General features: G+C 39.1%; 2 protein-coding genes across 3 annotated transcripts in view; one reads left to right on the forward strand and one right to left on the reverse strand.

The window, feature by feature from the left end:
* The window catches only part of Adad1 (adenosine deaminase domain containing 1), a 34,582-nt gene extending 26,395 nt beyond the window's left edge, over positions 1 to 8,187 (forward strand). For both annotated transcript variants that reach the window (XM_075950635.1, XM_075950636.1), the window contains 2 exons: positions 2,328 to 2,460; positions 7,871 to 8,187. In XM_075950635.1, the coding sequence (XP_075806750.1) occupies positions 2,328 to 2,460; positions 7,871 to 7,984 (247 nt within the window). In that variant the 3' untranslated portion in view covers positions 7,985 to 8,187. The remainder of the gene's footprint in view (positions 1 to 2,327; positions 2,461 to 7,870) is intronic.
* Positions 8,188 to 13,908: 5,721 nt separating this feature from the next.
* On the reverse strand, positions 13,909 to 18,322 carry Il2 (interleukin 2). Its single transcript, XM_075950987.1, has 4 exons — positions 18,176 to 18,322; positions 18,026 to 18,085; positions 15,556 to 15,702; positions 13,909 to 14,033 (listed from the first exon to the last, which is right to left on the reverse strand). Exons 1-4 carry the CDS (start codon positions 18,320 to 18,322, stop codon positions 13,920 to 13,922), a joined length of 468 nt encoding a protein of 155 aa, XP_075807102.1. The 3' UTR covers positions 13,909 to 13,919.
* Positions 18,323 to 24,493: the final 6,171 nt, after the last annotated feature.

Raw genomic sequence — 24,493 nt, forward strand, 5'->3', positions numbered from 1 at the left:
ATCCAACTGTGTGTGTGTGTGTGTGTGTGTGTGTGTGTGTGTGTGTGTGTGAAAACAGAGTCTCAGGTTTTCAGTTACCTTGTCTCAGCGGGCTAAGTGTTAGGGATACAGGCATGGATCACCATATCTATTAGGAATCCACCAATCCTTGCATGAAGCAGATGTATCTTGCATCATGAAACATGTTGAAAGATTATTTCTTTCCCAACATACACACAAAACTTACAAAGAACACTTGCTGATAATCAAAACTGCAACAAAAAAATTGACAGCATATTAAAACACATAGATATTGCATACAACAGTACTAATTGAAATTTTTCCACAAGTGTAAATGTTATTTGCTTTTTTCCCCCTCTTTTGGGTCTTGCAGGGGCTGCCACCCAGGTACTAAATAAATCATACATGGAGACTTATTATTACTTATGAATGCCTGGCCTTAGCTTAGCCTGTTTCTAACCAGTTTTTCTTAAATTATCCCAACTATCTTCTGCCTCTGGGCCTTTCCCTTTCTCTATTTCTGCATATCTTTCTTTACTTCTTACTCCACGGCTTCCTGTGTAACTGGTGGTCTGGTCCCTTGAGTCCTCCTCTCCTCCTTCTCTCATTTCTTGATCTCTCTACTCTCCTTTTTTCCTTCTATTTATTCTCTCTGTCTGCCAGCCCAACCTCTCCTTTCTCCTGCCTCACTATTGGCCCTTCAGCTCTTTATTAGACCATCAGGTGTTTTAGACAGGCAAAGAATCACAGCTTCACAGAGTTAAACAAATGCAACATAAAAGAATGCAACACATCTTTGTATCATTAAACAGGTATTCAACAGCATAAACAAATTAACACATCTTAAAATAATATTCTACAACATGTAAATGTGGTAGTAGAGATGACACCAAATTAGAAATTTATATTTATCACAATTATTCCTATGATCGCTCTGCTAGAGCACATAACAAGGACCTACTAAGGAGTAACCGTAAAAAGGAGAGTAGTAGGTGGTTTGTTGAAGAGTACAATACAGCTTTATTGACTCAGAACACTATCATGATTGGTGAGGAAATGTCAGGGTGATGCTTGCTGTTACTGCTGTACATAACATCAATATGTTGAATAAAAAAAAGTAGACGTAAAATACGGGGGAATGGAGGTAAAACAACCACTGTTAAGGGGATTTTATAGATTGAAGCCAGTACCTCACAAACACTAGGCACATGTTGTTCTGTGTTCCTCAGTTCTGCTGAAAAGCCCAAGGAATTTACGGAAAATCTACCAATACTATCATGGTAGGAAATTAATATACAGAGATTAATAGATTTTGTATACATGGGTGCATGCTAACATTTGCTACATATAAACTACCTCAAATTCAGTGATTTAAAGCAACACTATATTATTGTTTCTCAATAAATGTTTGGATCAGCTGAGCGGTTCTTCTGGATCTAGTTAGAACTCTTGCAGGCATCTGGAATCAGGTGTGGGTCAAATAAAATGTCACTTTGGTTGATCTCTTAGAGGAATAACTGTTCTTTACCCATTAGGCTAGTCACAGCACTCTTACCTGAACATGAAGGGGTCTCAAAAGAATGCAGGGTTCCCCTGAAACATAGACTGTGAACTTGCACATTTTCTCTTTGTGGCACCATAACAAATCACAAGGCTAGCACATGTTCTAGGGGGCATCTGCCTCTGAAAAGCTACATGGAAACCAGAAGAATCGAGGATTTTTACAGTTTTAATCATCTGTCACCAAGAACAGCTAATATGAGGGGGAAGTTGCTTAGCGCAAAGGTTTGTGATCTGTTACAACAGACGAATAATGTATTCATGTGCGTGCACACACATATGCATGGATGGATGGTTTCAAAGTAGTGTTTTCTAAATTACAGTTTGCTTGCAGAGAATGCATTGTACAATTTCAGGAGATTTGATACGTGTATCCATCCAGGTCACCTATTACTCTAGTCAAAATTCAATGGCTGTCCCCACTCCAGAAGGTATTTCTACACTCCCTTTCTTCAATCATAGGAGAATAACTCTTTTAATTTGTATTACCATAGATTAATTTTCTTTAAATAATAGGAATATTCAAATACAAACATTGTTTTAACTTTTGATGCAGTACAGTAATAAGTTAAACTAATTTAAGTTATATTAGCTTCTGACAGCAGTTAAGTAACTCAAGTTGCTTCTTATCTAAAATAGAGCTTCAGTACATGCATTCTTCTTCCTAATCAGGATCATAAATGTCTATGAACTGCCTTTAATCCCTACAATTGCCAGCATAAATCATTAACTATGATTATTGCATGTTTCATTTCTTTCAACTTTAGTTCCCCATTTAAAAGTGGTTTATCAATGGCAAGTCGGCTTTGTAAGGCTGCAATGTTAAGTCGATTTAATCTGCTTGCCAAGGAAGCTAAAACAGATGGTTTACTTGAAGCTCGTACGTACCACGCAGCTAAGGTAAGGTGACCATAGAAATGTAGCTAAAGACAGTAATGTGGCGAATCTATAGAGACAACAAAAATTGTTTAAGTAGTTCTGAATATAACATATTATCAAACTTATTCTGACAATATTGCTTAGCACCTTTTTGTTATACCCATAGATACAAAGGTTATAAAACTTTTTACTGTGCATGGCATTATTAACTAGAGAATGTTAAGTCTTACAATAATACATTGCTCAAAGTAAGTTTAATTCCAGACTCTAATTTAAACGTGACTTAGTAGATAATACAGATTATTTTCTTCCTAAACAAATTTTTGGGGGTGGGAGGGATAGATTAATAGTTATGATTGCTTGTATGGCAGAGTGGTATTAGCGCATACCTTTAATCCCAGAAGCTAGTTCTAGGACAGGCTCCAAAGCTACACAGAGAAACTCTGTATTGAAAAAACAAAAAAGATTGCTTGCACATGCAAGGCAAGCACTAAGCTAAAGTCACAGCACATGCTGGATTTTATTTTTCTACTTTCATCTGATATGACATGTCAACTACAAGCCTGTGTGCATGTTCCCACCTACAGTCATATCAACTACAAACCTGTGCACACATTCACACCTACAGTCATATCAACTACAAACCTGTGCACACATTCCCACCTACAGTCATATCAACTACAAACCTGTGCACACATTCACACCTACAGTCATATCAACTACAAGCCTGTGTGCACGTTCCCACCTATAACTAAGTATAAGCTTTTTTAAATAATATTGTTTTCAGTGATGTCTAGAAGCTATACGTATTTGTGTAAGAACAAATATAAAAACCTTGATAATGTCAAAAACAGTCTTTTGTAGAAATGAATTCAAGATAGTAAAATTTAAATATCAAAACTATATGTTCTTGAAAAAGTGCTAGGATTTTAAGAATAACAAGTTCGTGTTCTTGCTTGGAGCTCTTTTCATTCTCTTGTCTTCATGTCTCTAGTCGGAATGGTGGGGAGTGTAGTTCACACCTCTAAAGTCATGGAGTTACTGTCAGAAGAAAAGGCCTCGGCGTGTCAGAGGATAACAATTTGTGGATTTTTTTTCAGTTTAAGAGGTCCAACTTGGTAGGAAATAAATAGGAAAAGTTGTTGAATTCACTGGCTCAAGTTGCAGTTCTTGTTGGAGACAAGTGCTAACTCTGGTTACCAGAATGATACGGGGAAATTGAAAGACTGGGATAAATTTGAAATTCTCTGTGTTCTATGATTGATGTGGAACTACAGAGTCATATACAGGACAGGTTCAAAAAATCAGGCAATGAACAAAAACCAAAGGATGCTTAAGATATATATCAAATATTCTTGATGTAAGTTTGCCAGAAGATGGCAGAAGCCTTACAGGTCTAATGTGTTTGAGTACAGTGTCTGCTGTTACTGAATAATTTATCTCTAAACTATAGAAACACGGTAACCACTGGAATGCTGGGCCTAGTGTAAAAATTAAAAATAAGATAGAATAAAAAGCTAGGATGAGACTATCAAAGCTATATACCTAATGAAGACAGACCTCACAGTAAAAGCAGGAGAACTTAAAAGTAAAACTTAAACATCACAGAAAATAGGTTCTGGCCACTATGGCATTAAAATATCAATTAACAGTGTAATGAAATCTGAGAAATTGCCATATATTTGGAAATTAATTTATGGATTAATTTCCCAAAATTCTTGATACCCAAAATAATAAAAGCATCACAGAAAAAAATTATAATACAAACATAAATGTGAAAGAAGTTAGCAAGGTACTGAAAAAACATCCAGTAGCATATAGAAATTCTGCTCTATGTTCAGGATTTGTTATGTCAGGTTTACAAGGTTGATTTAACATCAGTAAATTATTTTTATGTAATACACTGTATTAATAAGTCCAAGTTTAAAATTTTCATAATTAAATATGTTTAAAATGCATTTGACAGTCTACCTTTTTACAATAAAACACTAAGGAAGGAAAAAAATAGAAGTGAACTTCCCACAACTTCATAAAGGATATCAACAGTAAACTTAACAGTGGTATTATTCCTAGTAGTGAAATCTGAAAATTTTATTGAAATTGATATTGGGGAAAATGCTGAGAGATCAGAGAGACGAAGGACTCCTCATCTCTCAGCTTCCCAGCCAAAAAGAGAATGAGTGCCTGTTTCTTCCTGCCTTATCACTTTCTCTCTCTGCCCAACTGAAAGCTGAAATCTCCCTTCCCCACCTGTGACTGGAAAGAAAACAAGAATGTTGACAATTACCCCTCTTCCATTATTCTGTTTATCTGTTCTGATTTCCTGAAGAGTGATCTGAAGTAACCATGGTTCAGTTTAGAATGAGTAATTATATTAAGTATATAGCAAGCCAAAGTAAAAGGATATACAGCAGGAGATAAAGAAAGATGGCAAAATGATAATTAATATAATAATAATAATAATAAATGTGTAATTAGGTGCTTAAAACATTTAGCAGAAATCTCCTGGAGAAGCCCTGTAAGACCTGGAGGACCTAACAGATTCCTAGGCAGAGTAGTGTCCTCTTGGGTGAGGTTTCCAAATAAATGAACAAACAGCAACATGGAGCATGTCTTCTTCCTCTGTGGGCTGCAAATGTCAGGAAATAACATTGCTAAGACTATAGGATAGATTTCCTGAGTATTTACTGGATAACTTACCATGTGCAATGTGTTAGATCATCATATGTGAATTTAGGAATGTCACAGAAAAGAAAAGTTTATTTGTATGTATGTATGAATTTTGTTGTATGTGGGTAACTGTGGAGACTAGAAGAGGGTGTCAGATCCCTTGAAGCTGGAGTTACAGGTGGTTGTGAGCCACTGATGTGAGAGCTGGAACAAATATGAGTCTTCTGGAAAAGCAGCAAGCACTCTTAACTCCGAACCATCTCTCCAGCCCCTGTATCAGAACAATATTGTTGCACAAGTTCTAATACATCTTAGTAATAAAAGCCTGGAGTCAGATATTGGGGAAAATGCTGAGAGATCAGAGAGACAAAGGACTCTTTATCTCTCAACTTCACAGTCAAAAAGAAAATGAGTTCCTGTTTCCCCCTGCCTTATCACTTCCTGTCTGTACAGATCTCCAGACCTCTAAGGTTAGCTAGTGATTAGCTCCGCCCTCTGATCTTCAGGCAAGCTTTATTTGTACAAACAAGATATCACCACAACATAAAAAATAAATAATTACTTTCTAAGAATAAATACTCCAAAAATTTATTTTAGAAAACTATTTCACACAACAGCAAATACACAGGCACACACACAGTAATAAACAAAAGACTTGTACACTAGAGATGATAAAACATTGCTGAGAAAAAGTAAAGAAGATGTAAACAAATGAGAGGATGTAACAAATTCATGAATTGGGAATCTCAGTGTTGTTAGGATGGCGCATGTCTCCAAATTTAATCTACTGCTCAGTGAATAATCAGTGTTGCTGCAGACACTTGTGTTGAAAATATCTGGTTGTGAGGTTGACAACATCTAAAGGTCATAGAAAATCAAAGCAGTTTTGGGTGATAACAAAGTTGGAAACTTGCCTGGTTCACAATTTAGTCACAATTTAAACTAGACATACCTTGGAAACTGCAGGTTTGTTTCAGACCACTCAACACAGGGAGTCAAACAGCTTTATATGGTCATGTGTGTAACAGTTAACTTTGTACAATACTGTACCCTAGTTACGTAGGTAACATCATTTCTTTAAAACATGATTTTTAAATGTTTCTAAAAACAACAACAGAAAAAACTTAGTTGCTTTGGCACTGGAGGAACTTGCTTTCGTATAGATGGCTGCTGTTTAGAAACAGGGCCTCAGTAGATAGCCCAGGCTAGCCTAACTCTCGGCAGTCATCTTTCCTCCACTTCCCACCTGCTGGAATGGCTACAGTTTCTCAAGATAGCGGTGAGGTTTGTCACAGTCTTTCTTTCATGCAAGATTCAGTGTAGCAAACCTTGACGTTGTTCATCGAGTAAATTTAAGTTAGATTCTAAATTTTTTGTTGTCATTTCAACACGTTCACAGCCTCTACCAGGAATAGATCCCACCTTAAGCGCTTGAGAGACTGAGGCAGGAAGATGTGAATTTGAGACTAGCCCCAGTTACCCAGAAGGACCTTGTCTCCAAACAACAGACATGCTTGAGTACACGTCCAGTAAGCCATGCTGTCAGCAGACGTGCGTTCATCCAGACTTTATAGTCTTCATATAAATCAGAAGACAAATATGTTTAGTGCGCTTCTTTTGATGACTGAAGGCTTTCAGGATAGTAAATGAACATTGGCTTTCACTTATAGCCAGTATCCCCATTAGCCCTTAACAAAGCAGTTAGGTTATTTTTCAAAACTTTAAGCAGGCACAGGCTTCTCTTTAAGTCACAGGTGACATACTCTTCAAGATAAAGCTGATTACACTGAACACTGTAATTCAGTCACATTGGCCAGGTCTTCTAGACAGGGCAGGTAATTTCTTCAGCTTCTTCATCAGCACTTGCTGTTAGACCTTGCTCTTTGGTGGAGTCAGCTTCTCTCCCAAACCCTCACGAACAATTGTAGTTCAGAAGATGGTGCCACACCAAGTGCTATTGATCATCTGGAGAAAAGAGGCCTCATGCGTTACAATAAGAATAAAAAATGGTACAGCCACTTTGAAGAACAATTTGGCTTCTCCCACCAACAAAGGTAAACATACTTGCTGTGTGACTCAGCAGTGCTGCTGTATTTGTGAGAAACAGAATTCACACGAATGTTTATGACAGCAATTTCCTAATAGTAAAAACTGAGAATAGTGCAAGTTCATGAGGCGGTGAATGGACTGCTGTAATAGACACGGACAATGTCTAACCCTGACACATGGATTAGCATGAATTGGGAAATGTGCTAGCCTGGCATTATAGAATGCTTACTGTATAAGTCAACTTATGTGAAACTTCCAGAAAAATAAATCTAGAGACAGAAAAATGTGTAGTTGCCTGGGGCTAGGGCCAGAGGTATATTATAGATTGACTGCAGGCAGGCACAATGGGCGATTTAGAGGTGGTGGAGTTTACCACTGGATTTTGCTGACATTTGCACATCTCAATAACTTTAACAAAGACCAAATTATACACTTGTAGTGGATATAGTGATGGTAGTTATCTATAGTTTGGATGTTATAGGTCATAGGTCATACTTTTTATGCTCTTTCAGTTTTTCTGCTGTGAATTTTGCTCTTAATTAAAATATTAAATAACAAGTAAAATTGCCTTCTTAGGCATGTTGGGAAATAATTGTTTTAAATTAGCACAGGCATTTAGAGTTTTTCATTTTTTTAAAACATAAAGTTAAACATTCTGAGGTTATTTACTTTGTAGGCCAATTTGATTCAGTTCAACTTTTTCTCTCCCTAGCGTATGTCTGGGCCCTATCAAGAAGCTAAAGCACTATTGAAGTCCTACTTACAGCAGCATGGCTATGGCTCCTGGATTGTGAAGTCTCCCTGTATAGAGCAATTTAGTATGTGAATTAGACAACACATTGTCGTATTAAAATTCTTCTATTTTTGATGTGTTTGACTGGTAAAAATGTTTTAAAATATGGGGTTTCAGCCTTCACAGTAGAAGTCTTGCAACAGCACTGCCCAGATATTGTTAAACATGTATGAATACTCATGTCATCTTGCATTGAAACATTATGCTCCTTTGTCTTTTTTATAAAAATAATTACCAGACTAAACTCAAATAGATCCTCCTGCCTCTGCCTCTTCACTGCTGGGATTAAAGATGTGCACCACCACCATCCAGCTAGGAAATTGCATTTTTTTGTCTGTTTATTTTTTATTGTTGTTTTTTATTGTTGTTGTTGTTTTGAGACAGGGTTTCTCTGTGTAACAGTCCCGGCCTGGAACTAGCTCTTGTAGACCAGATTGGCCTCAGACTCACAGGGCTCTATCTGCCTCTGCCTCCCCAGTCTGGGATTGTAGGTATGCACCACCACACTTGGGTTATGTAGTGCTGAGAACTGAACCCAGAATTCCATGCACTCTTGGCAAGCACTGTACCAACTGAGTATACCCCCCGTCCTTCCTCATCTCAGAAATTGTGAGGATTCATAAACTAGAGAATAGCAAATGAGTCTCCAAGTACCCATCATCTTGCTTTAGCAGCTTTTAAATATAGGTAATATTAGATCACATAAACTTCCTCAATTGTTTCATGTTGGAGCAACATGTTACTTCATGAAAGGTAAAAGTATGTTTGGGTGCATATCTATGAGTCAGTTAGTACACCATAACAGTAGTATCCATTGTATTTGCAGACTGCTGGCACCAGAATTGACATGATGTATATAGTGGGATTTAGCTGCTATGTATCAGTCTATAGGTTTCCTATTACTCTTTTTTTTTAACTGAATATGCCCAAAATACTGGCTCTTCTGTAGAGTTTTCCACGGTATTAGTTTTGTCTCTTTCATCTCCACAATAACGTTTACCAGTCTGTCTCATTTTCTAAAACCAATATTGAATCTAGAGTCCTCAAATTCAGTGTCAGGTTGTTAAACAAGAGGACTTGTGGACAGTGTCATGTACTGTATTGTGTGTGTGTATGTGGAGGTCAGGCGACAACTTGGGAGTAAGTTCCCCTCCACCCCCAAATGGATCTAGTCCCCTTCCATCACGGGTTCCTCGGGTAGAATCCAAATAGTCAGGCTTTCAGGACAAGAGCCCTTACCCACGGAACCATGCTGCTGGCCCGGTGTTGTTTCAAGAGGAGGTACCAGCCACGTGGTGCTTGCATGAATCCTTTGTTCTTTTTCAAAAATACATTGACTATTTTAAGTTTGTATATGTCTATATAATTTTAAGGCTTAGGTTGTTGATTTTCTAATGTTTTCCTCATATGCATATCTTTATTGGCCTTACAGGCATAAATATTCTTATTACCACCATATACTCTATGTACATAATTATTGCAGCTCAATGAGGCAAACTAATTTTTTTAATTATATTAACTCCAAATTCATTATAGAACACACCTTCTGTAAATATGGTTTACAAAAAACATTAGACTGTGAATATAGTAACAGAAGTTGTCAGCTTCTTATTTATCAATAAACTATGTAAGAACTGCTAATCCCTGCTTCCATATATAAACATATGACTTTTTTGCTTTTATAGGATAGTTTCTATAGGAGTCAAAAACTTGGTGCAACATCAAATAAAACTAATAAATATGACCTCATCTTCCATCTTCTTAGTGTTCCAATTTTTATATCTGTAGCTGGCATTATTAAATCAATTCATTTTCCCTTACATATAACTTCATCTATCAAATATGCTTTCTTCCTAGCCTATCAACCCTAATATTCTAGTACTCTAACACTCCTAATTACTGACACTGAATTTCTATTAATTCTACCAAACTATTTGTTCAAAAGTTGATTATTTCTTCTTCTCTTTTTACCTTTGACTTTTTTATTTGTAACCTGATCAAGAATAGAGTTTTCTCATGGTATATTTATTCCGAGGCCCACCTAAACTGTCTGATCAAATATCTCCTATTTTAATCACCATAATTATCCTTACTTCAGCCAACAACTATTTATTGGTTAGGAAGGCATAGGTACTGTATTATTTCTTCTTATTAGCTGATGATTTGGTTGAGCCAACACAAACATCATAACCCTCTAAGCAATCTTATTAATCACATTAGAGGCATTGGGTTCATGATTCTGCCAGACACCAACTCCTGAGAACTTCAACAGATTTTTCTTTGAAAAAACAACATCAATTTAATTCCTCTCCTAGGCCTTCTAATAACGGCCTCCCCCCCCCCCGACTCCCATCAGCCGTAGATGGCCCTAACCCCATCTCAGCACTCCTTCACTCAAGTACTAAGTACTACAGCTGTTGCAGGGATCTGCTTAATAATCTGATTTTACCCACTTATTTCAAATAATAGTACTATTCTGACACCTACATTATGCTTTGGCTCACTAACCACACTGGTCACTACCATCTGTGCATTTACTAAAAATGACATTTTAAAAATGTAGCCTTTCCTACATCTAGCTGACTAGGCCTTATTATAGTAAACTTAGGTGTAAATCAACCCTGTCTAACTTTCCTTCACATCTTCACATGACGTTCTTCAAAGCTCTGCTTTTCATATGCTCAGGATCACGTTATCCACATTCTAAATGATGAACAAGACAACCTAAAATTAGGTAGTCTGCTAAAACGAAAAACCACCCCTTCCATTTACATCATCTCGTCTAACCACTGGCAGCCTTGCTTTAACTGGCATACCTTTCCTTATAGAACTGTAGCGAAGAGACCTAAGCTTTAAAGCCATTAACACATCTAATACCAACACCTGAGCCCTTCTTTTCCTTTGTCGTATACATCCATATAAAATTGACTGAATATTTAAGTGTAATTTCATTAATTTTATAGACTTAGGGAGAATTAACATCTTAAGATACAAGGCCTTATAATCTATTAGCTCACTCAATTTATTTAGCTCTTATAATGTTGCTTAATATCTTCTTATTTTAACAGCCATATATTTATTACAATTATTCCCAAATCTCTGATGTTTGGGGTTCTAGAGTACATGGTATTATTTTCAGATACATTTCTTGTGATGTTAACATATATAAATACAATCGACTGCACATGTATTTTGGCCATATTATTAGTAATCCTATAAACTCACCCATTAATCCTACTATTTTTCACTTCATATCTTCCCTTTACCATCTGTGAGTGATAAACTTTTTTGTTTTTGTTTTTTGAGACAGGATTTCTCTGTGTAACAGCCCTGGCTGACCACGCTGGCCTCAAACTCAGAGATCTGCCTGTCTCTTCCTCCCAGAATGCTAAGATTAAAGGGGTCTCTATGGTAATATTTTAACATATTCCTTTCAACCCTTTCCCTTTCCCTTTCACCACACTTGTTTAAACGCGTATTAGACAACTGAACAAAAATGGTGCTAAAACCAGCATGGTGATATTATATATGTAACCCAGCCACTCACAAACAAGAGGCAAGAGGAACATGAGTATAAAGCCAAGCTGATCTACATAGTGACACACAGTGCTATGTATGGTACCCTTATGGAGATCATAGGACAACGCGCAGAAGGCAGCTCTCTCCTCTACTTGAGTTGCCAGGCTTTTCCGCAAGTGCCTTCACTGTGGAGCTTTCCTGCTGGTCTGTACCCAGAGGTTAGACTACTCCTACTCTAGGTTAGGGAGCCTGCATGGCTCTCGACTTCTGAGGTCCAGCCCTCTGGTTTGCGGCACATCCCCAGGGTGGTCCAAGGCTTTCTCCACTCTGATTTATTGAACCTAGATCTTTCCAGTTTCAGCATCATTAGCTTTTGTGGTTATGGTATTCCAGTGTACATTCTTTCCCTGATTATTATTCTTGGTTTGGAGTTGTAGATTCTGGTGCTTCTTAGTTTGTTGCCCAGAAAACAAAAATTAGATATTTTATTTATATTTCTGTAGCCACTGTTATAGTTGCCTCTTTTCTGTTACTATAATAACACATTCTTCAAGATTGTGTTAGTGAACCTGAACTCTAAACTGTTTCAAGTCAGTAAAATTGTAGTGGTTTTGTGTGTGTGTGTGTGTATGTGTGTGTGTGTGTGTGCTCAACTGTGCCTACTTCAGTAGTATCACATGTCCTGCCTGTGGTTCAGAGTCCCTTTTCATGGATAGTCACAAGAGGGCTGCTTTGGTAACATGCTCTAACTAGGGTGGATGCAGAAGCTTTGGTCTGTGTACTTGGAAGCTGTGCTACAGTTAGATGGATCACATTTAGAAATGGTATATGCTTTGTTGAATGAACTCAGTGATCATTATAAAATCATGCCCTTATCTCTGCTCTTCTTGCTAAAGTATGCTCTGGCTACCTATAGTTTTTGTTCTGCTTTTCTGTTGTTTTTGCTGTTGTTGTTCAGGATTAGTATTTGTGTAGCATATTCTATTCCCTATTCAAGAGTTCATTTTAAGTAAACAAGAGATTATGCACAGTTACATAAATGGTATTGGCACACCATGAGATCAGAACATTCCATGTAGTGCTTGTCTTTCAGATTCACTTCATTGGCGTAGCATGAAGTCGGGACGTACCCATGTGATACAATTGCTGTGTTCCTTCCGTAGCTGAGCAGTACAACTCCAGAGTCCAATTTGGGGATGTATTTCCCGGTGCTATTTCTGATACAATTAGTACATGTGAGCCTCGGCCGGAAGCAGGTGGCAATCCCCAGAAGGGAGATTGGAGAGGGGTGATTTATGAAGTGTTGGTCTGTAAAAGACAGCACAGGTACCCTATACCTGGAACAACTAACGAGCACCCACAGCTTTAAAGGAGACATGGAAGGAAAGGTAAGATCCAGTAAGAAAACATATCCATAAAACCATCTCAGAAGAAGGTGGACTCTGGCCAAGATGCACAGCCAAAGTAGGAAGATCTTCCTTTGACTCTTACGATACTGGCATTGTCAGAACCCAGAGAAAAACCAGAGAACAGAAGCCTTTTGATTTAGCCAGGTGAGAGCAGTGTTAAACTGTAGAGGGCAGCACATTATTCTGTGAGATGTGCTGATTTGTCCTTCAAAGGTTCATGTGGTGGAAAGTGTGGCAGTGTGAACGTGGTAGGAAATGATCGGGTTGGTGCAGGGTAATTATGCTATGGCCCAGGGCTGACCTTATGAACAATGCTGCTTCAGTTCGTATGGGAGGGGACTGTTTCCTGCAAGAATGGGTTCTTATAAGTCACATACAAATGCACACCCGCACACAGCATTTGTCTTCTTCACATACTCCCACTACGGTGATGCCATGTTGCTATGAGATCCTCACATACTCCTGAACATCCAAAACTGTGAGCTAAACTTCTCTGTATAAAGTATCAAGACTTTGTTTTGTTATGGCTCAAAGCAGATTATGACAAAAGGTTTCAAGAATTTTTGTTTAGTGTCCTGTTAAAATTTAAAGGAAAGGAACTAAAGAGCCAATCAATGCTTAAAGGAGAGTGCACGTTCCTGTCTCATTTTATATCCTTTTCTGGGGTAGAGTGATTTCTTGTAAGCATACTATGACCATCATAGAATTCAGGGAGCTGAGAAGCGTTCTAGAGCTTACATCACGTTGTCTTCAAAATGACAGACGTCTGAGCTTATTTATATTCACCAACTCTTCTAAATGCTTTTATTAATGAATCTACACAGACATACTATTTAACAATTCAATATAATAAATAATTTCAGATAAATAATTTAAAACATTTTAGAGCCCTTGGGGCTTACAAACAGAATCTTTAAAGATCCATATTTATCATCTGAAGATTAATAGTTACAAAGATAGTAAACAATACATCCAAAATAAATATAACTTTAAATACTTAAATAAATAGAAGCCTTGTGTTGTAGGTAGGAGGCACATAGTTATTGAGTCATTGTTGCGATGATACTTTGACAGAAGGCAATCCATCTGCTCAGAAATTCCACCACAGTTACGGTCTCATCATCGAATTCACACGAGGATGTGTTCTCAGAGCCCTGAAAAAGAACAGTGAGCTTTAGGCTATGGAGTTTACTTTACACGCAGCTGTTCCTCACCAACGTTCTATATGCATCCATTTAATACTTGTATTAGTCATTCACACTTCTTGAGTGATTACAATTGTCAGATTGTGTTTTATTGTGATGCCAGATGATAAACCATCTGAGACAAAATTTCCCTGAGTACAACTGAACGTTTGAATGAAAACACTGAACACTCTAGAATGCAGTGGTTTGACCTCTTTTTCTCTGGTGAGTGTACACAGCTATGTACTGATTTAGGTTACATATATGTTATATGTTCTTCTCTAAACCTTAAGATTCTATTATTCTCTTATTTTCCCAAATCAGGATAGGAGCAACCCAGAGTAGGTTAGGACAGAAGTCTAGCGGGGGAAATTTGGAGACGAACATTTCATAAATATGGATATGTGCCTTGATACCAATGCAGATGATTCTCCAGTTTGTACACGTAGAAATATTCTAAATTTGTTGTGTAGATGGACTTTCTGGAAGCTAACCTCCTTTGCTAGAGGAGATATTTCAACTCTGTTTCTAGATAAAAAGCTAAGAAGAAAATATTTTGACAGGTTTTGGGAACAGTTTTTCCAAATCTGAGCAATCCCTTGTAAGTCAGTGAGGCAGAGCATTTCTTTTGAATAAATGTTCCTTTTAAAGCAACTTACCGTGATCTTATTTTGCATAGTTACTTGAATGCTCTAATATCTTGGGTTTTTTTTTTTAAGTATGTGACTCTTGAAACATGCCTTCCTATTTTTATGCACCTCAAAAATTTATATCACTCATTTAGGGTGACTTCTGGTGTGGCCCAGAGCTCTTAGAGCAGACTTCTTTACATAGATAAGGGCCCAAGCCTTTCAACACCTAGATGTAGTTCTCAGCCTATTTTACAAGTCTCAGGTGAAAGCAGTGCAGAGAAAAAGGACTAGCCTGACACCCTCTTGCAGGCTTGCTACTACTGCAGAAATGAAAATGATGCTGCTTGCTCAGGATACCTGTCAACTCGGCAATTCTGTGTAGCAGATGGATTGAGAAAAGAGAACTGCAATTCTCCCTTGCCTCACCAAAGTCCGTGTTTCCTGTGCATTTAAAAACAAATCCCTAAAATGGGCGCTCACTGTCGTCCTCTCACCATTGTAATGGCTACTATTTTTGGAGAGAAATCTCTGCGTTCTTCCACCAGTATAGCACACCTCTCTGGAAAAGCCTTTCAGATCGTTGGTCCTGGTCTGATAAACATGAAGGCAACTAAAACTGCCTGTTTTTTGTGGAATTGTACTCAGTACTTTCTCTCGCTTCCAATATTAGTGTGAGAGGAAGTAGGGTGGGACTCTAGCATCATCCTGCAGTGGAAGGATTCACGCTCTCAGCAGACTTTAAATTTTGTCTGACCAAATGCGTGGAACCTGACAAAGACCAGAAATGTTGTACCACTTCAGAATGCAATTCTTCTCTCCTTTATTTTATTTCTAGCTCAGCAAATCAAGCAACATCTTACCTTCAGTTTCCCAACTGTTACTCTGATGTTGCTGATGAAGTTCTCAGCATCTTTCAAGTGAAAGCTTTTGCTCTGAGCCAAATCCAGCACACTCTGCAGAGCCCCGAGCTCTTCTTCTAGGCAGTGAAGATGTTTTAGTTCTGTGGCCTGGAGGGTAATAAGCATAACTCTTAGCTCAGCTCACCATATAAGAGCAGCCAGAAGGCAATCTGTAGCTTATCTAACCAAGAGTAGACAGTACATAGCTTTTACCCAGTCCCTGTTCTCAGTGTAAAAGAGAAACTGAAATAGTGGATATCCTACATCTAGTGGAGCAAGAGTGCAAAGCCCTGTGGTTAACACTGGCTGTTAGGTCACTCTAGTGAGTACTTCGATCTAGCTTCATTAGACTTTGTAAAAAGTCTGTATTTCCCTGTCACAGTGCACATCATAGGTATACACTACATTTCCTATCAGCAGAGCAATCAAAGAATGTCAAAGTGCAAGATTCCCAGTCTACACTAACGTCATAGTCCCAGAGTTGAGAACACAGAACGGTGAGGAGCAGGAGTCCTTGGATGCCTGCTGTCACAGACCCAAATCGCACAGACCTTATCATGACCCAGAATGATGACTGTCAAGATATCCAGGAAGACATGTTTAATATTTCTTAAATTTTTATTTCTCTGTAATTACTAAAGATGAATTTTTAAAAAACCATTTGTCAGGGCTAGAAAGATAGCTCTACAAGTAAAGTAAAGACCTGAATTCAACCTCAGTGACCCACATCGGAGAAGGAGTGACCCAGCTCTCACAGGTACACTTTGGTACACATACAAACACAAATACGTAATTTAAAAGCTCTATTTATCCCAATGAAATAATAAGTCACAGTATTTGGACAGACTTTGGAAAAGATTCCTGTATATTTCTGAAAGAATATATAGATACATATATGTCCTGGATATTTATGCATACAGGCAATGAGAAAGAATACTGTCTAGTACTATAGTGCACTATGATTTCCATAAAAGCCACTTTAAGTCTTCAGGTCCTCTAGAAGCAAGCTGTGACCTGGGTCAAGTCCATTTTACTAAGTCTCGGTACCACAGTCACAAGAATAGGTGGCTCAAGGGTGGCATGAGCACTCATTTTCATTAACTGCACCCTCTGAATTAAATGCTTCTAACATTTTTAAAATCTTACATTTATACAAAATGGAGGTTAAATTAAAAAACACAACAGACTTTATCACATTACTCTTGTTTCCAATAGTTGTTTAAAAAGTTAGATTTCTAGGAATTTCACCACTCTCTGACATGACCTCATGTCTCTCTAGGGATCCCTAGAGAGGGAGGTCTGATCAGACAGTATGTATTTCCGGATTTGTCCACCTGTTTTCTTCACACTTGTTAGGAGGAGTTCCGCATGCTCGGTGTGGAGCTCTTTCCCTCACAGAACTATCTAGTTGTTATTGTTGGACTTGAAAGTTATGTGACTCTGGTTAAGAAGATTAGCTCTTAGGGGCCATTTCCTTTCTATCTCCAGTAGAACAGCCAGAGAGAGTTCCCGACTTCATAGAGGTGGGTCAACAGCATTGCCCCTTTGGTCCCTCGGATCCCATTTTGCTCTAGGCTTGGATTTATCCTGGGACAAGCTTTTTCTAGCACCAGAGTTATTCGTTTTCTTTTGGCTGTTGGGACTCTAGCAAACTTCTACCCTGATGGAGCTATAGGAGCCTGGGGAAGCTGTTTCTTATCATAGAAATTTTCAATATTGAGAGATGGTGTTGTATAGAAATATTACAGCTCTCTGGTTCTCCTGGTTAGAAAGACTACATAAATCCAAAATTGTTTATATGCCTCAGTCCTTTTCTTCACTAGTCCTCACAGCATGGTTATGTGGTGCTGGACAGACACTCTTCTGAAGCCTGTTGAACTATGAGCATACAATTATCATTATGTTAATAGGTGAATGAACATAGACAACTTCCTGAAGCCATGAGAGTTAGGGTCTAGCAGAGCTGGGCCTTCCTTTCAGATCCTCTGCCCTACCGTCTGTGAATTCTGGATACACTTTCCTCAAACATAGAGTCTTAGGAATCTTCCTTAAAACAGTAAAGTATTTATAAAATGAGTACCTCTGAAGTCAGTTTTGACATTTCACAACATAAAATAATAAATCCTATTCAAACATCACTAAGATGAGCATAAAACAGAAATCAGCACAGTCTTTAAATTATTCCAGCATCAAAATGCAATTATCCTGTGCTTTCTTCTCCTTTCCTCTTCCCCAACACACAAATAAATACGTAAGAAAAATTTAGACATAATCATTTAAAATCAATGCCATTATCAAACAAGAATTTTTACACACAGATTTCAAAGTAACTTTTTTTCTTCAGATGAGGGTCTATTCATCTGATCAGTGTGCAAAAAGCATATAACTTTGAGTTCATTAAAGCACCAGTTGAACACAGAAAGCTGCTTACCTTCTTGGGCATGTAAAATTTAAACGTGAGCATCATGGGGAGTTTCGGATTCCTGTCATTCTGAGAAAGCATAACACATTGTTATTAAAGCACAACCTTTGGCGAGAAAACTAGAGGTAATGCCTACAGATAGGAAAGACAGGCACTTACATTGATCCCTCTCAGAAGCATCTGTAAGTCCAGCAATAACTGCGTGAGGTGCTGCTGTGTTTCCTTTGTAGAGCTTGGAGTGGGTGCGCTGTTGACGAGGAGTGCGAGCGTCAGTACAACACAGGATGCAAGCTGCATGTTGTACATGTCTGCAGTACTTGAGGTCACTGCGAGTAGTGATTAGCAAGGGTGATAGCAGCACTTCAGCATGGGAGGCAATTTATACTGTTAATGCTGGAAAAATAATCCGGGGGTGTCAGAATGTTTTACATATTACACATATTTTCAAAGACTACCTGAGTGGCAGAAAGCATCACCTTTGTTTTTCCTCTTCTGATGACTCTCTGGAATTTCTTTAAACCCCCATAAACTGACTGAATGGATGGAGGTGAAATCCCTCTTGGTTGAGTTAGCCCACACTTAGGTGGCAGTTTTCATTCATACAATGAACGCCTTCTGTATGAAACAGATTTTCCTCTTTTCTTTAAGAGGGGGTGGAGATACAAAAGTAACTCGTGAAAATGCTCTTTGTAAAAACCATCCTGAGCCTGTAAGCAGCCTGTTGTGGACAAGAGCAAGAGAAGGTAGATGAAAAGAATAAATCTTTTAGATTTGTTGATTAGACAGGAAGAATATTGGTTTCCTGTTTCAGGATGGTTTTACCTTCTTATCTACACAATAAGCTAATTGCACACAAGGTGATAGATAGGTGGCTTCCTACAGTTAGCCAGAGAAATAGTAAGATCAGGACCCTTAAAACACTTTTGAGTTTGAGGTACTATTTTGTTTTAAATTTAACATGCTTAAAAAACATGTTCAAAAGTCTTAATGTTTATTATGCTTTTTAAAAAGAGTGTGATGTGTAACAAACTCTCACTAGGGTTAGCACCTAAGGATGTTGATGCTATTTTTATGTTTCTGGTTGCACTTTCATTCTTTTAGAATATTTTCGTGTGTGTGCGTGCGCCATGCGTGCAGGCCACAGTTAACTTGTGGGAGTCGGAGAACTCTTGCTAGCCAGATCTCTCCTGTCACCGTGTGTGACCCAGGAACCTGAACTCGAGTCATCGGGTCTGTGTGCAAATGCCTCTGTCCCCTAAGCCATCTCAACAACTCTGTTTTCTCTTCTTTAATAGTCTTGGATTTCTCCTCAAAAGTACCTGGGGCACTGTGAGAGTAACAGCAAGGGAATATTACTGTGTGTTCTCAGTGGGTGGATTGAGAAGGATATATCAGATTCCTCATCCTCAGTGGCTGTGTGATGGAAGAGGAGCACAGTTCCAATTAATTGATAAAGATGAGATCCTTCTCAAAGGGGTTGCCTTTAATATCTCCATTTTTAGTGCCTTGTACTGGTCTAGTCTTTATGCAGACATTTATCTAGTATCTAAACCACCCCTGGGTACATAGAGAAAAAATATGTGCCTTACCACATACCTATGACATGATCCCATTTTGTAGGTCAAAAAACTGAGTGTCAAGGCTGATGAGATGGCTCACAGGGGAAAGGTTTTTACTGTGGGAACCTTGCATCCTGATCCCAGAACTCACGTAAAGATGGCAAGTGAGAGCAGACTCCACAAAGTTGCCTTCTGACTGCTCTGTGCACACTGTGGATGCATGTATCCACATACACTTCACGTTTACATGTAAAAAACAACAATGGATACAATTCATTTTTTAAAAAGAAAAATAAAACAGAATCAGAGAAGTTATTGTTTGAGGTTACTCAGTCATTACTGCCAGTAAAGGGGTAGGATGAAGATTTGAAACTAGAATGCTCTGACTCCAAAACCCACTCTCTTGTCATCTGTGTTCCTGTTGACCTAATGCTTGGATGTAGACACGTGAGATTCTGAGGAAATGGTGCATGTTGAGTGTTGTAAAGAATTTTGAAAATCAAGCAATTACTTTCAACTGAATTTTGACACTGGGGATAGTGGAGCCTGGAAGGTTAATCACTGTAAGGAATAGTGGCTTGTAATCTCTCACAAAGAACAAAGAGAATGGTTCTGGGACAATTCTCCATGCATTGGGCAATATTCTGAAAAACAAAACAAAACTTTGCATGTATCTTGCAGTAAGCGCTACAGCTCCTTAGGTGGCATGATTAAAGGAAGACAGGTCAGAGGCAGGTCTCCTGATCTTGATTTGTCACCTAAGAATTCAGAAGTTTCTTCTGTGCCTTTCAGACTACAGCACGCCATTGTGTGAGCGGGCTACCTGCCGACCCGCCGGCGTCAGTGCTCTTGTCTTCTCAGATCTTCATCCAAGCCCAAGAAACTCAGGTCTCCCCCTTCCAGAATGGAAGAAATCAGGCCCACATATTTTCCTGTGTGGGGGCTTTCCCCCACAACGAGGGCTTTGATGTCCTCATGGGCTTGATATCTATATTTCTCCAGCTGTTTCCATTAGAGAAATTTACATGGCTCCATTTCTAAAAAGCCTGTAGAAAACTGAGTTCCTGGGGCCATAGTTCACCCCTTTCTACCATTGCATAATAGACACCATTACAAAAGCCGGCCTCACAGTTTCTTGAAGTACTTGGGGAGAAAGCTACCAGCAAGTGGGGTGCACTTTCCATTTTTATCAGACTTGACACAGCAGCTGGGCTTTCTGGCTGAGGTGGTGATATAATCAGTAGCAGCCTGACTACCACGTGTGTCATAACCCGCAGAGCTCTGCTGCTCGGCATTGGCTACTTTAGCTGCTCCTAGAGACCTCTGTGAAGGCAGCCTCGGTCCCTAGAGCTGCTGGCCAGGAAGCCAATTCGCCATTGCACACATTGTCCATCCATGTGAACTACTTCTGAGGGCTCTGTCTTCCACGAGAATTTCTTTTCCCTGATCTTTCATGTTTCAGTTTGGTCTGTGAGAACAGGCCACCTGACAACCTGCCAGCTTCAGTGTTCTTGCTCACTGTGTGAGGCCAGTGTTAATTCATCTCATTGGATTCTCTAAAGTCCCTTTGCCTTTCAGTTCAGATCCTGTCCTTTACCTTTAAAAGTAGGACAGAACGTTTGTGAAATCTGCATTTCCTCCGGGTGGTGCTTGGACTTGGTCTTCCAGGCAATTTTTAATGATGTTTATGACCTAAAAAAAAATGGAAACTTTTTAAAATTTCTATTGTACTTTCAATTTTTAGAAGTTTTCCAGTTCATTCTCACTGAGTCACATTTTAATGGATAAGAAACCTGATGTTTGAGGAGGTTGATTGGTTCCATGATTCTTTTCTTAGTTGGTGGTAGGGTTGTAGTAAAAACCCAAATCTCCCTGACCCCACACCATTCCATCTATCGTCAGTGAAAATAGTGACGCTGAGGTCCCTTTGAGACAGGCCAAATTCGACTGTACCTGCTGCTCATTCCAGCCTACGAGAGATAGCCAGGGAATTCAGGCAAGGTTCTGTTCACCTACAGCACCTCATCTGAGCGCTTTCGGGGTCTTCCGAACTTAGAATAGCTAGAGTCACTCAGTAGCTACAGATCCTCGTGTAGAGAGCTGACGAAGTCCTGAGTGAATGTGTATCGCAGCACTATGTCAATGACCCTAATGCCTCAGACCCTCAAGTGTTGTCCAAACTTTCCTGGGCCAAGCTCGATGGGAACTGGGAAAGTCTGCCTCTGGTCCAGATAACAGTGCTTATAGATGATGGGCCAGTGTGCACAAAAACTAGCGACCATAGCTTCCTCCTCCCAGATGATTGCTCTCTTAGGACCCCCACACTGAGACTAGCTAACCTGCCTCCTGATGCTGTCCTGGGTTGTTGCAGTGTAGGTGTCCTCTACGAGAGCAGGTACAAGCACCCATCCCGGCGTTTCCATACATGTATCTGTGTGGCTGGCCTTTCTTCATTCCCTTATTGCCCATGCAGATCAAGTCCAGAGTGCTAGAGCCCTTGCTGATCCTTACATTTTCTCCTGTACCTAAAGTATGGTAATGATTGTATTCCCAGTGCATCCAAGTCTCACGGTGCTCTTAGGAGTGTGAAGCTCTAAAGCTGACATGAAGATGTAACAAATGATTGCTTTAACATAGCCAGGAGAACCCTGCTACTACCCCAAGGAATCTCCAGGAAATAGAGACCTGTGCATTAGGTCCCAGGCCGTGCCTGGAGGCTGAATGTGCTCCTCTACTGGCGGTTGTAATCAAGGTTTGCAAAACACAGCAAGTGCATAAAAGCACTTCCCATCCAATAGCTCATCCTTTATCTTTAATCTCATTTCACTACAAGTGGTTGAGGAAACAGTTTCATACAGTCAGGAACTTTCTATAATGTTAAGAAACACAGATAAATATTAGCATTTCCCTCCTTCAGGGTAAGTGAATTCATCAAAATCTTGTGGAAATAAAGTTATTAGAGGTTGTGATGCTTTCTGTCAAAACTTGCTGCATACTCCTTTGACATTTCCTTCTTTTTTCTACAATGGTTTGAATAGACTAATGATAGAGTCCATTGAAGTGTCACTCTAAAGAATATGTTCTTAGAGGAATCTAGCCCATTCATTTAATATTTCATAAAACCTTTTTTTCTAAATAAAATAATACACATTTATTATAGAGAATTTCAGAAATGCAAAGCCTTCTGAAATTTAAATCAAAAATCTCTGGTAATCTCTTGCCCACTCGAGCTAGCAATTGTTAACTTATTTTGCTTCATAATTTTGAAGATTAGGGGAAATTATTACTATGATATAATTACTACTCTGGGCCTGACTGAGGTAACCCAGACCCAGAAGCATCATAAGTGGATACCAGACTTAACACAAATAATAACCAGCCTACAGTCCACAACCCCAGAGAAGCTAGAACCCTCTTCCAGAAACAGAGGGGAGCAGATGCAGAGATCCACAACTAAGCACTGGGCCATGCCCCAGTCAGAGAGAGGGAGGAGAGATAATATGGACAAAGGGGTCAAGACCATGATGGGGAAACCCGCAGAATTAGCTGACCTGAACTAGTGGGAGATCACTGACTCAATAGGACAACTGGGGAACCTGCATAGGACCTAACTAGGCCTCCTGAATACAGGTGACAATGTTGTGGCTTGGACCATGTATGGGGCCACTGGCAGTAGTACCAGGATCTAACTCTAATGCATGAGCTGACTTAGAGGAGTCCATTTTCTATGGAGTGATACCTTGTTCAGCCTAGGCAAGGAGTGTGGGGTGCTTGGTCCTTTCTCAAGTGATGGGAAGACCTTAACCTTGCTGAGGAGCAGATGGGGGTGGGGTGAGGGAAAGGGGGACCCAGGTTGGATTCCCAGTTCCCACAGTTGTGAAGTAAGGGTTGGTTATATGAAATTTTAGAAGAAAGAAGCAAAACCTTAAAAGAATAATCTTTTGGTATGGTAGGAGTAAGTTGGAAGGCATGTTAGACATTTTGTTATTCTAAGTTTGAGCATGACTTTCAGGAGACAGCGTTCAGCACAGAGCCTAGGCAAAGAAGCTGTAACATGGTTTCTTCCTGAGCCTCAGAATTGTTTGAAAGAACCTTGGAAATTCTGAGTCTCAGTCTTGCTTAGTTTCTGTGCTTTGATGTTCTAATTTATCCCCTTATTTCTGTGGTATTATGAACATTAGCAGGAGGAAAGATAATAATTCTTAAGAATTGTATTTTCTTTTCAAGTAAGGAATTACTGTTCTTTGATTTAGTAAACCTTAGCCGGGCAGAGTGGCATCTGCCTGTAATCCCAGCTACTTAGGAGGCTGAGACAAGGTGAGTGTGGGTTCAAAGCCAGCCTGAACAACATAGTACATCTTGTCTCTAAACAAAATCAAGCCCTATGGGGAGATTAGTGGTGGTATCAAAATGCAAAACCTTCTTGAGAAGTGCAATTATAGGTAAGGGGGAGAATATGAATACACAGAAGAGAAAGAATTTTTGTTACTTTATACTGAGAGGAGGCTCTGTAATCCAACATAACATTGTTTGCTCCTAAATTCATCTTTCATGGGTAGCTATGTTGACTGTAGTAGCTAAATTTTCAATTACTAGAAGCATTTTGGGGACTGAACATCACTGCAAGTTCTGTTGACATAAGTATATACTACCTCTAGTAATATAATAAACTTTTAGAATCTTGTGTATCAAGAGTTTTTAATTAAATATTTTCTATCCCAGAGTAATTTGTGGGAGAATGGAACATCAAGAACCTATTTCAAAAGTTGATTTTTAGTTATATGTGTGAGTGCTGGTATCCATGAATGTGGGGGTCTTCAATGTCAGATCCCTCTGGAACTGAAGTTACAGGTGGTCATGAGCCACCTGATGTGAGTACTGGGGAGTCACCCAGGTCCTCTGTGAAAGTAGTACTCAC

The sequence above is a fragment of the Microtus pennsylvanicus genome, chromosome 16, assembly GCF_037038515.1.
Source record: "Microtus pennsylvanicus isolate mMicPen1 chromosome 16, mMicPen1.hap1, whole genome shotgun sequence".
NCBI classification, from domain to species: Eukaryota; Metazoa; Chordata; class Mammalia; order Rodentia; family Cricetidae; genus Microtus; species Microtus pennsylvanicus.

Bases quoted from the DNA above. Each gene is read 5' to 3' on its own strand.
- Il2 (XM_075950987.1), bottom strand. From the start codon at position 18,322: ATGTACAACATGCAGCTTGCATCCTGTGTTGTACTGACGCTCGCACTC. The intron at 18,086-18,175 runs GTAAGTGCCTGT...ATGCTTTCTCAG, and splicing joins TGCTTCTGAGAGGGATCAAT to AATGACAGGAATCCGAAACT. The intron at 15,703-18,025 runs GTAAGCAGCTTT...ATTACCCTCCAG, and splicing joins AATTTTACATGCCCAAGAAG to GCCACAGAACTAAAACATCT.